The following is a 15,996-nucleotide window of genomic DNA, read 5'->3' on the forward strand; positions in this document are numbered from 1 at the left end:
GTATAACAAATCTGTGTTGGTGCCAGTACCACAACCTACATTTATAGTGTCATATTGTTAAAATGTTGTTTTTTAAGTGTATTTATTATATTCATTGTACATGTTCGGTTTAATTATAATGAATTTTATGACATTTTTCTTTTACAAAAAAGAGATCCCTTTTTTTCAAGCAGTTAAATATTTATATACATTTAATACAAAAGTTTTTGGAAGACATAATACAATTTTTTTTGAAAACTAGCAGTAAAATTAAATAAAGCTCTCATGTTGATATTTTTACAATATTACTGAAAGTAAATTACTAAGATTAAAGCCGATATAGCAGCATGTTTACTTGAATTAGTTGAAGAAGCAAAAATGTGACACTCAGCACTGTGCTGTATTAATATATCTACAGAAATAGTGGGGATATCCCATTGGCATAAATCCTTAAAGATAAATTTAAACACAACAAAGATTGTCAGTTTTTTCTAATTATCATTTAACTGTTTTTGAAGAAAAGTTAGAATGTTTGCTTAATTTTATTTTATTGTGTCCTACGCCAAAAATTCTGGTGTTAAATGAAGATATTCAGCAATATAATTATGGTATGTCAATAATAGATTCTTAAATTGTGTTTTCAACAATACCATGATACATATTATTTTTAATTAATTTAACAAGAATAATTCTAAAAATATTGACTAATATATTAAGCATGAGCGCGATGATTCTCGATACTGTTAATAATCGAATCAAATAGCAAAGACGGACAAACCTGACTTAAACAGTTTTGTTCAAAAAACACGCGTATAAATATTAAAAATATGTATGGATATACTTCGCCTGTGGCCGGTTGACTCATATTTTTTTATTTCACTTCCATTCTTCTTTTGGTTTTCTGTTTTGTTTCCATAGGTTTATGAACAGCAATATGTAATAATGTAAAATAAGCCGTGATTACTCCGCGTAACATCCCGTACTGCGTGTGATGCAGCTTAGAACTGCCTAGAAAAAGACATTTGCTATCCTTGATCTCATTCATTGAACTCTTTACCTTTCACAAACTCCAACCAAAATCAATGCCGTATATCTTTTTATGTCCCCCACTATAGTAGTGGGGGACATATTGTTTTTGCCCTGTCTGTTGGCAATGGTTGGTCTGTTGGTTGGTAATGGTTGGTTGGTCTGTTGGTTGGTTTGCGCCAACTTTAACATTTTGCAATAACTTTTGCTATATTGAAGATAGCAACTTCATATTTGGCATGCATGTGTATCTCATGAAGCTGCACATTTTGAGTGGTGAAAGGTCAAGGTCATCCTTCAAGGTCAGAGGTCAAATATATGTGGCCAAAATCGCTCATTTTATGAATTCTTTTGCAATATTGAAGATAGCAATTTCATATTTGGCATGCATGTGTATCTCATGGAGCTGCACATTTTGAGTGGTGAAAGGTCAAGGTCACCCTTCAAGGTCAGAGGTCAAATATATGTGGCCCAAATCGCTTATTTTATCAAATATTGAAGATAGCAGCTTGGCATATTTGGAATGCATGTGTATCTCATGGAGCTGCACATTTTGATTGGTGAAAGGTCAAGGTCATCCTTCAAGGTCAAATATATGGGTCAAAAATTGCTCATGTAATGTCACTTCTGCAATATTGAAGCTAGCAATTTTATATTTGAAATGCGTGTGTATCTCAAGGAGCTGCACATTTTGAGTGGTGAAGGGTCAAGGTCAAGGCCATCCTTCAAGGTCAAACGTCATATAGGGGACATTGTGTTTCACAAACACATCTTGTTTAAAGATATTTCTTGTTAAAATTGAAAACTGAAAACATTAAACTTGAAATCTAAGACCACATACATTTTCCAGCATAAATAAAAGTTTGTTAGATCAATTGTCTTGATAATGTATTTTATATATAAACAAACATGTTATATGTCTGACTGCTCTATCAAATTTGCAGATTCTATTATAGGAACTTATGTAAGCGTAAATGTGTTATTCAGCTAAATCTTAAATTTCAGCCGCGTATTTTTTTCATGAACATAATAAATTGCATGATTGTAAATTTTGTTTATAAATATCAAAATCGTGTCTGTCAAATCCTCCATATATAATTTCAAGAAACTTTGTACTTTTATGAATGACACCTTTTTCAAAGGTTTGTCTTTAACCGTTAAAAAATGTGCGATTTCTTATCCATTTTAATTACGGAAAAAGAAGTTGGTTGTTGTTGAAAGTCTTGCTATTCACTCCTTTGTAACAATTTGCTGTTGTTCCGTTGTTTATATTTGTGCAAGAAACCTATAACAGATGTGGCGAATAAACACTGTGGAGTTTTACAGAGAAACTTTTTATGAATATTTATTAAAATACCGCTAATATTTACGAAGGATTGGATATGGGTAGAAATGTTTTCAAACACAAACTTGATCTATAGGTGTGAAAGTTTTGTTTTTATATATATCAGCCAGCTGTTATGAATGTTCTTGAGAATAACAACTTGTATCATGAAGATTATACTTGTGCTTTTTGCATAAGCTGTAAAATAACAGCATCATTGTTAGCATTTATATTTTCTCTCATGTTTTTTTTGTTTGACTTTAATATCTGTTCAAATCAGTTCCTGTTTTCATGAAGCCCTTAATCAGCATTAGATTTAGAATCACAAATTTTTAACATAACTTATCCTGTTGTTTGAAAGTTTTTATTATCTGGTAATTAAATTGAAATATGTGTCTTGTTCTGAGAAAATTGGGCTTAATGCATGTGCGTAAAGTGTCGTCCCAGATTAGCCTGTGCACCTGTGCAGTCCGCACAGGCTAATCAGGGACGACACTTTCCGCTTTTATGGTATTTTTAGTTTCAAGGAAGTCCCTCCTTGCTGAAAATCAAGTTTAGGCGGAAAGTGTCGTCCCTGATTAGCCTGTGTGGACTGCACAGGCTAATCTGGGACGACACTTTACACACATGCATTATGACCAGCTTTCTCAGAACAAGACACATATAATTGAGCGCGGCTCTGGGAAAGCCAGTATAAATACATGTGCTTAAAGTATTTGTTAAGATTAGGGTATCTAGTCTAACTAGGCCAATCAAGGACGACACTTTCTGACTACACTTGAATTTGGACAAGAAGTCCATAAAAGTGGAAAGGGTCATCCTTGAGTGGCCTGTGTAGATTGCACAGGCTAAACTTTGAAAACACTTAAGGCCAGAAGCTCAGTTGGCAATAACATTACATTAAAAACAAAGGTCATTAGTTTATAGTTTAATAATATCATTAATTGTAACACAGATTTGAAATGGATTTCTATATTCTATCTATTCCAGCATTGCAGAATATTATGATTCAATCTCTTTACCTGTTCAGGTTTGTGCATCTGTACAATGCATGTGAAAATGTGTGTCTTGCTATAAGTTTTTGCAATCGAGCATAGATTAAAACTTTACCACTTAGAAAAGTATTTTGATGTGTTTGCAATCCTTAAGAAAGTTAAATTTAATTAAAGACCATTCTTACTAGATTCAAGATTTAAAGGCTTCATTTCCAACCCTAAGATAAAATTAGCAGCAAACAGCATAAAACCTGAATGATGCGAGTTACTCGCAGGCTCTTCTGGTTTTATGCTGTTCGCACATAGCCTCTGGCCTACACACTTGGTCTCTGAGTGGGAAAGGGTTAAGTCTGCAGACTTAAAGGATAACTGATTTTTAAACAGGGTTTCACTCTATTTATAGATGAGGGATACCAGAAGATGGCCGTGGAGACCCTGGAGGAATTAGACTGGTGCCTTGACCAGTTAGAAACCATCCAGACCCACCGCTCTGTCAGCGACATGGCTTCCAGCAAGGTAGGCTTTCATGGAGCTTCAATATATATGGACATTTAACTCTTTCAGTGCTGGAACTGAATTTTGAAGGCCTTTGCAAACAGTTTGAATCCAGATGAGACGCCACAGAACGTGGCGTCTCATCAGGATCCAAACTGTTTGCTATTCTGATAGTATTCTTTGAAAAAAATGGAAAAAAAATGCTAATTTTACAAATTCAGCAGACGACATTTAAGCAGATGACAAATTTACCAGCATGCAAAGGGTTAAATGTATATAAATATTAGCATTGCTCTGGGCAATGAGATTTAATGTATGTGAGTCGTGATCTGAGAAAACTGGGCATAATGCATGTGCGTAAAGTGTCGTCCCAGATTAGCCTGTGCAATCCCCACAGGCTAATCAGAGACGACACTTTCCCCTTTTATGACATTTTTCGTTAAAATGAAGTCTCTTCTTAGCTTAAATCCAATGTAAGCGGAAAGTGTCGTCCCTGATCAGCCTGTGTGGACTGTACAGGCTAATCTGGGACGACACTATATGCACATGCATTATGTCCAATTTTCTCAGAACGCGACTCATATAAAGTGTTGCCCCAGATTAGCTTATGCAGTCTGCACAGAATAGTCAAGGACCAAACATTCCACCTAAACTGGTTGTTTGCTCAGAAGAGACCTAATTTAAAGAAAACGTACCATAAAAGCAGAAAGTGTGGACCATGCATAACCATGCATGATGAGCCTGTGGTGACTGCCCAGGCTTCTCTGCAGGGATGACACTTTACACACATGGGAGGCTCATATGAATACTTGTATTTTAGTAATCAAGTGTTGTTTATTGAGTTACATGAACTTTAATGTTAAAATTTTAAAGGTAATATCTCCTACATAATGTCTTTAATTATTAGTACAACTTTATACTAATGTTAAAAAAAGTTTTTTTATTTGGTTAACTAACAAAGTAAACATCTTATTGACTCTAAATGCTCCTGTTTCAGTTTAAAAGAATGTTGAATCGAGAGCTGAGTCACTTTGCAGAGTCAAGCAAGTCGGGTAACCAGATTGCGGAGTACATCTGCAGCACGTACTTGGGTGAGTTGCCCCAATATTCTTACATAGTCTGTAGCGTGTGTAACCGGTTTGACTGAGTAGCAAGGTACGCTAGCTCAGAGCTCAGTTGGTTGATTGTGACCTGGTTTGATTGTACAGAAGCCAGGTACGCTAGCTCAGAGCTCAGTTGATACAGCAAGAGTTACCCCAATAATCTTACATAGTTTGTAGCGTATGTGACCATTTTGATTATACAGAAGCCAGGTACGCTAGGTCAGAGCTCAGTTGGTTGAGCGCTGGACAACAGTCCCGTGTTTGCGGGTTTGATTCCACTTCCATCTTCTTGTATAGGTCATGAATTGCTGCTACCAGCTTTCTCCCCCATCTCTCATTCCAATAGGGCAGCGGTCATGTATTGGCATTAGTATGTGCAATTGTTAACCAGCTACCTAGATTAAGTATAACTTGGTTAAGTGACATAGTAATATTATTAAAATACTGTTGAAAACAGAAACAATTTCAAACAAACAAGCATTATACTCCTGCAAACTAAGTTTGAATGTAATAGATTGGAGTCACTCTGTAAGTCAAATGTGTTTCTCAATATCAAAAGTTACTTTTTTGTCAGGCAAACTACTTCCACCTTTCTCAAGAAATTTACATGAATATAAAAAAGTCGTCTTCATAATGTGTGGAGGGACGAGACACTGTGATCATGCCCAATGACGCTCCACACAATTCCTGAGTTATCTGCCCTTGAACATTACTGACAAAGAGCTGATGCATTAACAAAGCTTGGGTCTATATCTTGTTTGCATTAAAGCTTCTGTTATGGAAACCTCCAGTCTTGTGATGTTATTGCTTTCAAAGATGGAAAGATATACACACAAAGTCAGTTTTGCTCTGGGATAACGGTTTTATGTGTGTGTAAAGTGTCAGCCCAGATAAGCCTGTGCAGTCCACACAGGGTATTCAGGGACCACAATTTTTTCCTGAATTATATTTTCACCAATAAAAGACTTCCTTCAAACAAAAAACAAAACACCATTAAGCGGCAAGTGTTGTCCCTGTGCATTCTTGACAGGCTAATCTGCACAACACTTTATGCTAATACATTAACCCTTTCCCACTCGGAAGCAAAGTGAAATGGTAATGTGCAAACAGTATAAAACCAGAACAGCCTGCGAGTAACTCACAGTCTGTTCAGGTTTTATGCTGTTTGCTGCTCATCAGTATCTTAGGCTTGGAAATGAAGCCTTTAAAACTTTAATGTAGTAAAAAAAGGTATTTGTGTAAATTTAATTTTCTAATGGACTTCAAATGCGTATAAAATATGTATGTGTCTTGTTCTGAGAAAACTGGGCTAAATGCATGTACGTAAAGTGTTGTCCCAGATTAGCCTGTGCAGTCCGCACAGGCTAATCAGGGATGACACTTTTCGCTTAAACTAGATTTTCGGTAAAAAGGGACTTCCTTGAAACTGAAAATACCATTTAAGCAGAAAGTGTTGTCCCTGATTAGCCTGTGCGGACTGCACAGGCTTATCTGGGACGACACTTTACGCACATGCAATAAGCCCAGTTTTCTCAGAACGCCGCTCATATCTAAGTTTTCCCAGAGCGAGGCTCAGTTCCTTGTACAACCATTCGTCTATCTGTACTGCGGTGTCAGTAATAGTTAATGACAAGCTGTTGCTTTTGGTACAAAAAGCCAAAATTTATGCATTATTTTATGATCAAGTACCAATGTGTCAACCATCACTCACAATTATTCATGCAATCACTCAATCACATTGTTGGACTAGACGTTTGCCGACCTGCAGTTACCATCAACATAGAACATGACGGTTCAGTTCAAGGTCAAAGTTTATTTCGGCAAAAGAACAAGTGTCCTCCGTCCTTCACGTGGCTTGTAACCATGAGGTTGGGTTGGGAATTGCTCACATTGCCTGACAAACACGTTGGATTTTCTGTCCCTTAAGGTTGTGAGAAATCGATCACTTTTCTGAGTCTGTGGCAATTATATTTTTCAAAAGTACTGATTTCACCAAATCTTATGCATGTCAATAAGCCTCATGATTTTCAACAAAATCAAACAAATAGAATGATATACCTTGTACGAAAACTAGCCTAGAATAATACTTTGCTGTACCGCTGTCTGAAATTGGACTGGATGCTATTGCATATCTAACTATTATTATGAATAAGCTATTTATTACTATTATTGTATGAATTCTGTCACTCTGGCCAAGTTGCACAATAATGTGCCAGATATCCCTGTCTAACAAATGTTTTGCGCATTTAAGGTTGATCTTCATTAATTTTTGTACCTTAACAACATGCAATGAGCTAAGTGTTAAAACCAACTATTTTACCATCTTTAGAATCCTAGAAAGTATATTAAGGTTATCTAGAACCCAAAATTATATTTCGACTGCACAGCTGATAATAACATAGAATTAAGGAAAATGTCAAACTAATTCCATAGAGACACAATGGTTAGTTTCAGCAGTGAAATAAAGTCTTGAAGATTTCGGTTAAATATTGCTATCTTGTCTACAAGCACTTAAGTGGTAATGGCGGCCTTATAGGTCTTTGTCTGTTGATTTCACCTTGAAAAAGCTGCCTGTAACCTTGACTGCTTTCTGTAAAGGAAATCAACAAAACTTGTCTGGTTTCTTTGAATTATAAAGGCTCAATTATTGATTGTTATACATGCTTAATTTACAGAAGTTTAAGTTTTAGACTTGAGGTTTGAGCACTACATGTAGGTGTAACTTGAATGCTGGTGGCAAGGGCTGCATGATCTGTTTTGTTTGTGGAGAAAATTAATATAAAGGGAAATCGATTAACAGAAAAAAATTGTAGTCTTCCTCACTGAGACAAGCAAGCTACAAACAGATGTAAAATAAGAACAGTTAAAGCATTCGTTTAAAAACTTGTAGGCATGCCATTTCCTCAAGAGGAATTAAGGGCTTAATGTTGCTTTTTTTGCCAGTTAAGTAAGCCACAGTGCTTCTTAATGACATCTGAATGCTGGCTTAGATTGGCTGTATGTGCCTACGGTATCATATCGTGAGTCATGTTTGATAGGTTATGATGTATGCTTGATGGCTTACTTATGTCAAAGTAAAAGGAGAAAAGAATCTGATAATGCTAAGAAAATCTCAATCACAAGCCTTTTTTTGGCAAAATGTTATCATTGTTTCCAGATTTATATGTTTGAGGCTTTAAGCATAAATATACTATGTGATAACATTATTTTTACCCTGACTTATTTAGATTTTTCTTCATGAAATAAGCTAAAAGCAATAAAACATGACAATAACAATAACAATAATGGAAATCTGCACAATGTCGTGGAATGCCATGGTTATGGAATAAATCCGATAAAGACCTGCAGTCATAAATGCTAGGTTATGAAAAACAATTGTTAGGGTTCATTACCAAGGGTTAGGGTGCGGTAGAATTTTCAATATAAATATACTTAATACCTAATAAATAGGATAATTTGTATCACTAATTTGTAGGATACTTTGTGAATGTATTACAGTTGATAAAATATTTTATGTTTAAAAGTGTATGTTTTTCATGGGCTTTACCAGAAAGTGAAACATTTTCACAAGTGAGCATAAAAAAAGTGATATATCTGCTTTGTCCATTAATATTTTATTTCATAACAAGTGGCATGAAGTGAATTACACTGATTGACCCTGTTTAGTATTACCTGTGTACAATAGGCATTTCAAGTCCTCAATTATGATGGGATGGTAAATCTTTGATATGAAAACAAAGATAAAGCTTCCGAATATCACCTAATGATAAATATTGCAACCATCTATTAAGGACCAATGTTGTAAAGTAACTGAATCTAGTTATGACAGAAACTTTCCATGCCACAAAGAACGCCTGATGACTGTGTTGTTGTCAATTCTGTTGGTACTCATGACTCAGTGTCAGTGAGTCGTAGATTCTGTTGACTCAGGTCCTCACATCTGATTTCTCGTGTCATTTTGATTACTTTACCTGGCATGTGCTGTAAAAAGATGGTTACTTGGTCACCAGGGTCACCACAATATTGAATAATATTAACATAATGACCTCTGTAAGAAAAGTATATGTATTGATCATAAATGTTTCAATCTTCTTTAAGTATTTTTTCAGAAGAAAAAGCAAAAGCCCTAACCCTAACAACTGTTACTTTCACTACAATAACGTAGGTCCATTAAACAAAGATTTTGCATGAAATTTACAAAATATGTTTGAAATCAGTTACATGTGATCCAAATTATAAAATTCTACATGTGTCATAAAATAGCAGAGCTCCAACTCTAACAAATGTATTTTTTGTTCCCTGTCAGAAAGCGTCTGGTTTGACATTTCAAGAAATTAAAATAAATATATTTTTATGATCAGTAGCATACAATAAAAAATATTTACAGTTATCATATCAGTTATATTTATCTGGTTGAAGCTGTAGTTAAAAATTTAAATCTCATTCTTACAGTGAGCACAATTGGGCTGTTTTCTGAAAAACTAGGCGCAATGCATGTGTGTAAATTGACGTCCCTGAGATTAACCCGTGAAATCTGCACAGGCTTAGCCGGGTCATTACTCTTCTGCCTAGATTTGATTTCTTTAAAAAAAGATATATTTTTATAGACAAAATACATTGAGGTTGTACACACATGTATGAAAGGGACCTTTTCATGTTTTGTGGGGAATCAGTAATTATATACCAAGATCTTAATCCATTATATGCATCTTTTAACAAAAATCGCAAAATTATAAATCATTACAAACGCAACACATTTGAATAATTTGGAGAGTTTTGTTGTTATCGTTATATTTTGTGACATAACGAGGATTGCTTACATATAGTATAACAAATGTGGTACTTTTTGTCAGTATACAGATGTCCAAGTGGTGGAAAATTCAGACTCAGTTGTGGATGACTTTTTGTCTTTCTTTGATTTAATTGTTGTTTATTACTGGAGCTATTTAGATAAAATGTTTACATTAATCAAATAAAGCATCAACTGACAAACTTAGAAACATGCCAAAATCTGTGAAAAGATCCCTTTAAGCCCCATTTTGCTACAACCAGGCTGAATTAATACTACTTACTTGCACTGGTACAATCATGTAATGTCGGTGACAAACGCAGTGCATATTTCAGCCTGAATCATTCGCTGTAGTCACTGTGGTCGATAAGGTCTGTCACCAACTGTGTCACATATTTATTGATAAAATCTGCAGGTACATTCCATCATTCTTACAATTCCTATTGCATTTTGAAAATGTTTCAGAGCCTGTCTTGTATTGCTTTACTTCCTTTAATTACAAGGTGCAAATAGAGTTTTTAGTTTCCTAGAAGGCCTAGGTGTGATTGTATCTTAAAATGTATCATAGTTATCATGAACATTGCATCAACCATTATCAAAATACTGCAAAATGAGTTGAAAACATGTGACAAATATTGGTAATTTTAAGATACAGGTTTAAAGGGACCGTCAATCACGAATGACGAAAATCGAAAAGTTATAAAATATAATCACCCGGTAGGGTGGCAAATAGCAGTTGAACTCTCCGTATGCCAGTCCGTCCGTCCGTCAAAATTTTTAACATTGGCCATTACTTTTGCAATATTGAAGATAGCAACTTGATATTTGGCATACATGTGTATCTCATGGAGCTGCACATTTTGAGTGGTGAAAGGTCAAGGCCATCATTCAAGGTCAAAGGTCAACAAAAAATCCAAGGAAAGTAACAAGCTTTATAGGGAGATAATTTCTTTTTATCATTTGGAAGGTACAGATCATTTTCACAAGGGAAGTAATATTTGTTTAAAGGGATATAAAACAAAAATTAATCGAAGCGGTGCAGTAGGGGGCATTGTGTTTCTGACAAACACATCTCTGTTTTCAACCAAGAAAGAGTGCTTATACATATATGATAAATATTTAGTTTAGACAGTTATATTAAGTATTATAAATTCAGATTTTTTCAAAGCATTTAGAATTGCTGGCCAGTTTTTAAGTGCACATTTTTTTTTAACATTATGGAGTTCAAAAAGTATCAAACAACAAAATCAACATTTAATTATTCGCATGAAAGCATAATAAACATTCCTTTTTGCCAAATGATTTATAAATTTGATATTTACATGTTAACATTGAAAATTGTTTATTGCTAATGACCTTCAATCCTTCTTGATTGAAGTAGGAAAAAGCTAGATGATGATGTGTTATGATATAGGGTCACACAGTTGACAGCGTGCTGCTAGAATGCGAGAAGGGCTGACATGCCAGGCCAGTATGGTGACATTTTTTACTAAAAACTTTATCAAAGAAATTTAAGAATGGACCACTTGCCATATAGGTTTATAAGCATAGTCCAAATTTCATGCTGACCTGTCCAGTGGGGCAAAAGGAACAGGATGTAGAGGCCTGCATTTTTGCTTCTAGGTTTTTATCCAACTAACAGTCAGGAAGCCTGGGTAGATTATGTATGATAATGAGTTTCAATTGAACGAGATTCAGACACTCTATAATATTACATTGGACTATCTGGTCAGATAATTGCGGAACACTAACCCATAAAATACACAATTTAATAACAATGATTTTACATTTACATCAATGCCAGTGGGCTTCATTCCATTTAAGCGCTTTCGATTGCATGCAATGCAGCACTAACCCCCAAAAGCCATTAGTTTTAAGCCTCACAGGAGTAAACCTCATTGAAAATGAATGTGATTTCCACTTGGCACTTAATCCGCAGCCATTATTTCTACCATTGACGTCACTGTCCTTACAGTGGCTTTCCTTAGAGCTTTCCTGGCTGTCATTGCTTTTGTATTCCACAAGCCTGATGTAACCGCAAACTTAAATTAATAACCAATCTGACATTTACTTCAGCACACACAAACTATAACTCTCAACACAGTGCCAACCGGTAGTGTAATCATAGAAAAGTGCATAAGGTAAATAAAATATTATCCTAGAAACAAGAAATATTTTTTCTATCTTATGCAAAAAGATATTCAGTGTTGAATTGATTGGGTTTTGTGTTAAGAATGATAGTCACTGAAACCAATAAGATTTCAAAGAGTTATGACTAACATGCGGATATGTTTTCCTTTACAATTCTTAGCCACAATATGTCTACATACATTTAAATGATGATAAACAAAATGTACGATTTTATTGGATACCATGATAAACAAAATGTACGATTTAATTGGATACCATACTCAGAGAACGTGAACACTGGCAGAAGTCTAGTATTTGTGAAGCCATAATTGTAGTATAACATTTGTTTAAAGTCAAAGCAGAATATTTTCAATTTTTCTAGTGGGAAATGTCTTTATGGTATGTTGATAACAGTAAATTAAGGTGAAAAGCTGGTTTATACAGCTTCTTGGAAAAAATGTATATTCTTTAAATATAACAAGATAATTTTCTAGGCGTTGAATGGTGTTTGGTGTTGAGTGTTGAACAGTTTCAGGTTCTTATTTCTTTATCAAATTATCAAATACATTCTTTTCACACTAACCCTCCCCCCACCCCCCCCCCCCCCCCCCCCCCCCCCTCCAGCTGATATGTGAATGTGATCTTGTAGCTGATGAAACATTTCCAAGAAACCATCAAAAAAATGAGACATTTTTAAAAAAAACATACAATAAATTTATGGATTCTAAGAACAAAATTGCTTGTGATTACTTGATGGAATAAAAATAGTAAGTACCCTAGTTAGTTAGATTTCCCAATAAAGAGATTAGAATAATTTAGTCATTGGAAATTCCAAGAAACAGGTAATATTGAATTACTACATAACACGGAGAACTATTAAAAGAAGTGGGTGGTATTTTTTTCAAAGATCTCAATTTTAACAGATAATAACCACTGTCTTTACATAAAAGCATTTCAATATTTTTGATCAGATTTATTGAATTGCAACACTAAACCCATGTCCAGTAAGCACACAACCAATGGCCAGTAGGCACTCAACCAATCTCCAGTAACCACTCAACCAATGGCCAGTAAGCACTCAACCAATGGCCAGTAGGCACCCAACCAAGTAAGCACTCAACCAAGTAAGCACTCAACCAATGCCCAGTAGGCACTTAACAAATGTCCAGTAAGCATTTAACCAATTTTCAATAAGCACTTAACCAATGTCCCATAATAATTCAACTGATATCCCATAAGCACTCAACCAATGTCCAGTAGGCACTCAGCCAATGGCCAGTAGGTTCTCAACCAATCTCCAGTGAGCACTCAACCAATAGCCAGTAAGCACTCAACCAATGTCCAGAAAGCACTTAACCAATGCCCAGTAAGCACTCAACCAATGTCCCATAAGCACTCAACCAATGTCCAGTAAGCACCCAACCAATGTCGTACCATAAACAGTTAACCAATGTCCAGGTAGCACTTAACCAATGTCCAGTAAGCACTTAACCAATCTCCAGTAAGCACTCAACCATTGGCCAGTAGGCACTCTACCAATGTCCGGTAAGCACTGAACCAATGTCCAGCAAACGCTGAACCAATGTCCCGTAAGCACTAAACCAATGTTCAGCATGCACTTTACCAATGTCCAGTAAGAACTTAACCAAAGTCCAGTAGGCTATCAAGCAATTTCCAGTAAACACTGGACCAATGTCCTGTTAGCACTTTACCAATTTCCAGAAAGCAATTAAACAATTTCCAGTAAGCACTTAACCAATGTCCAGGAAGCACTCAACCAATGTCCAATAAGCACTTAACTAATGTCAAGGAAGCACTTAACATGAAGGTCCAGTTAGCCCTTAGCCAATATCCAGTTTACACTTAATCAATGTCCAGCAAGCACTCAATTAATGTCCAGTAGTCACTCAACCAATTTCCAATAAAAACTCAGCCAATGTCCAAGGAACACTCAGTTGGTGTTCAGGAGGCAGTTAACTGATGTCTGGAAGGCATTTTTCTTATGTCCTAGAAGCACTCAACCAATGTACAATCAACACTCAACCAATGTCCAATCAACACTCAACCAATGTCCAGGAGGCACTTTATCAATTTTTAGGTGGCAATGTCCTTGAGGCACGTAACCAATGCCTTGTCTTTAATTAAGCATTGCCATGTAGGCATTCAACCAATGTCCATGAGGCATGTAACCAATTCATTGTCGTTAATTTATGATTGCCCAGACTAGGCACTCAACCAATGTCCAGCCCTTTTTATTTGTATATTTGATCTTGCACAACTTTGGTAGAATCCCTCTGACACACTTGTTCATGGAGTTCAACTGTCTCAAGCTTTCAATTTATTTTTTGTATTTAAGAACTTTTAAATCATCATACACACCTGGCTCATATTATATTTTCACCAGTATTTTATGATCAAAAAAGTAATTCGATACATTTTCAAAATTAAATAATTCAGGTAAACTAAATGTTACTAGGCCAAATATTTTGTTGATGACATTTACATTTTTTTGCAAACTTGCTTATACAAATATTTCACTTTACATCTAAAAAATAACATTAGTATTCTGTAAAAAATGACTTCTATGAATTTTTAAACTTATTGTGTATGCACAAAATGTTACATCCTATGCTTATATTAACATATGTTGCAAATTATAATTATGATAGTTTAAATTAACAATTGAATGATATTACCGTAATTGCATAAGCTTTTCAAAGAATTAAAAAGATTACAAATGACATTTTGATTATGAAATGCCCCAGACTTTCCAGGTACATGTATATGATTAACCTAGTGGCAGTAATAAATGAGTTCAGGGCAGTAAACTCACTGTCTGGCAGTTACATCACTGTAGCCATAATGTTCAAGACAAAGACAATATTAACATACAAATGAAAAGCCTTAAATGTTAATCATTCACAAGTCTATTGATTGTTATGATTTTAAGATACATCATATGGGTAACAAATGAAAGACTGATGAACATTTGTCCACTAGGCAACAAAATGAAGACTGATGAACATTTGTCCACTAGGCAACAAAAGGAAGACTGATGAACATTTGTCCACTAGGCAACAAAAGGAAGACTGATGAACATTTGTCCACTAGGCAACAAAAGGAAGACTGATGAACATTTGTCCACTAGGCAACAAAAGGAAGACTGATGAACATTTGTCCACTAGGCAACAAAAGGAAGACTGATGAACATTTGTCCACTAGGCAACAAAAGGAAGACTGATAAATATTAAACGTTATGTAACAAATGGAAGATTTATGAATATTTTATGTTATGTGACAAAAAGGAGGAAGATGAACATTTTATGCTGCGTAACAAAACGAACACATTTCAGAGTGTGTTGCATAGAAGCATAATGAAGTTGTCCCTATATGTAATAGATATTCCACTTTGGCAGCAACTTTTTAAGAGTGAACATTCTTTTGTGTTTATGTCACATTGAAATTGCATATTATGAAAGACATTAATAAAGAACTTAAAGTACCTTTTTGAAAGGCATCTATGGGACAACCATACATCTTTCTTTCTGATGGAAACTTATCATAGAATATTGAAGGCTGTCATAGCAAAAATAGGAGCTTTTAAAATATGCTACCAACGCACAAAATATACTAGAAACATGGGGGGGGGGGGGGTTGTTAAGTGCCTGGACTGAAAGTCATCAATTATAAATATACAAACACTAAAAAAATAAGATGTCATTTTATGTGGCGACAAAAAATAAAATTGAATTTATTAAAAACGTATTATTTTGTATTTATAAGTAATTGCCAGTTGAAATTTATTTATTTTTTATATAGAAATTCATTAAGGTTACTAATGTTTAAGATTTGTGGTTTTATATGGGAGTCTACAATTTCAAGAAAAAACCTATTGTTTCCCATTCTATCAACAGGATTAATCACTGATTACTTCATTATAATTTTCTCTAGAAAAAAAGCATCAACATGCAAACCATGGTTATCGACAAATGATTAATGTCCTTTCGAATCAAGAAAACATAGTGCTGGTATGTAATAAATAACATATTAGAAATGTGTTATATACCCTAGTTCACTGACATATTTACAACTGCAATTCCTTCGAGATAATAACCCTGCGTTGCCTACATGTCTAGATAACAGAAAACTCATTTA

The 15,996-nt window shown here is 34.9% G+C and overlaps 1 protein-coding gene across 2 annotated transcripts in view; it reads left to right on the forward strand.

The window, feature by feature from the left end:
- The window catches only part of LOC127860825 (cAMP-specific 3',5'-cyclic phosphodiesterase 4C-like), a 212,172-nt gene that overhangs the window by 144,569 nt on the left and 51,607 nt on the right, over positions 1 to 15,996 (forward strand). For both annotated transcript variants that reach the window (XM_052399117.1, XM_052399118.1), the window contains exons 5-6: positions 3,728 to 3,840; positions 4,817 to 4,910. In XM_052399117.1, coding sequence (XP_052255077.1) covers positions 3,728 to 3,840; positions 4,817 to 4,910 — 207 coding nt within the window. The remainder of the gene's footprint in view (positions 1 to 3,727; positions 3,841 to 4,816; positions 4,911 to 15,996) is intronic.

This window comes from Dreissena polymorpha, chromosome 15, assembly GCF_020536995.1.
Source record: "Dreissena polymorpha isolate Duluth1 chromosome 15, UMN_Dpol_1.0, whole genome shotgun sequence".
NCBI classification, from domain to species: Eukaryota; Metazoa; Mollusca; class Bivalvia; order Myida; family Dreissenidae; genus Dreissena; species Dreissena polymorpha.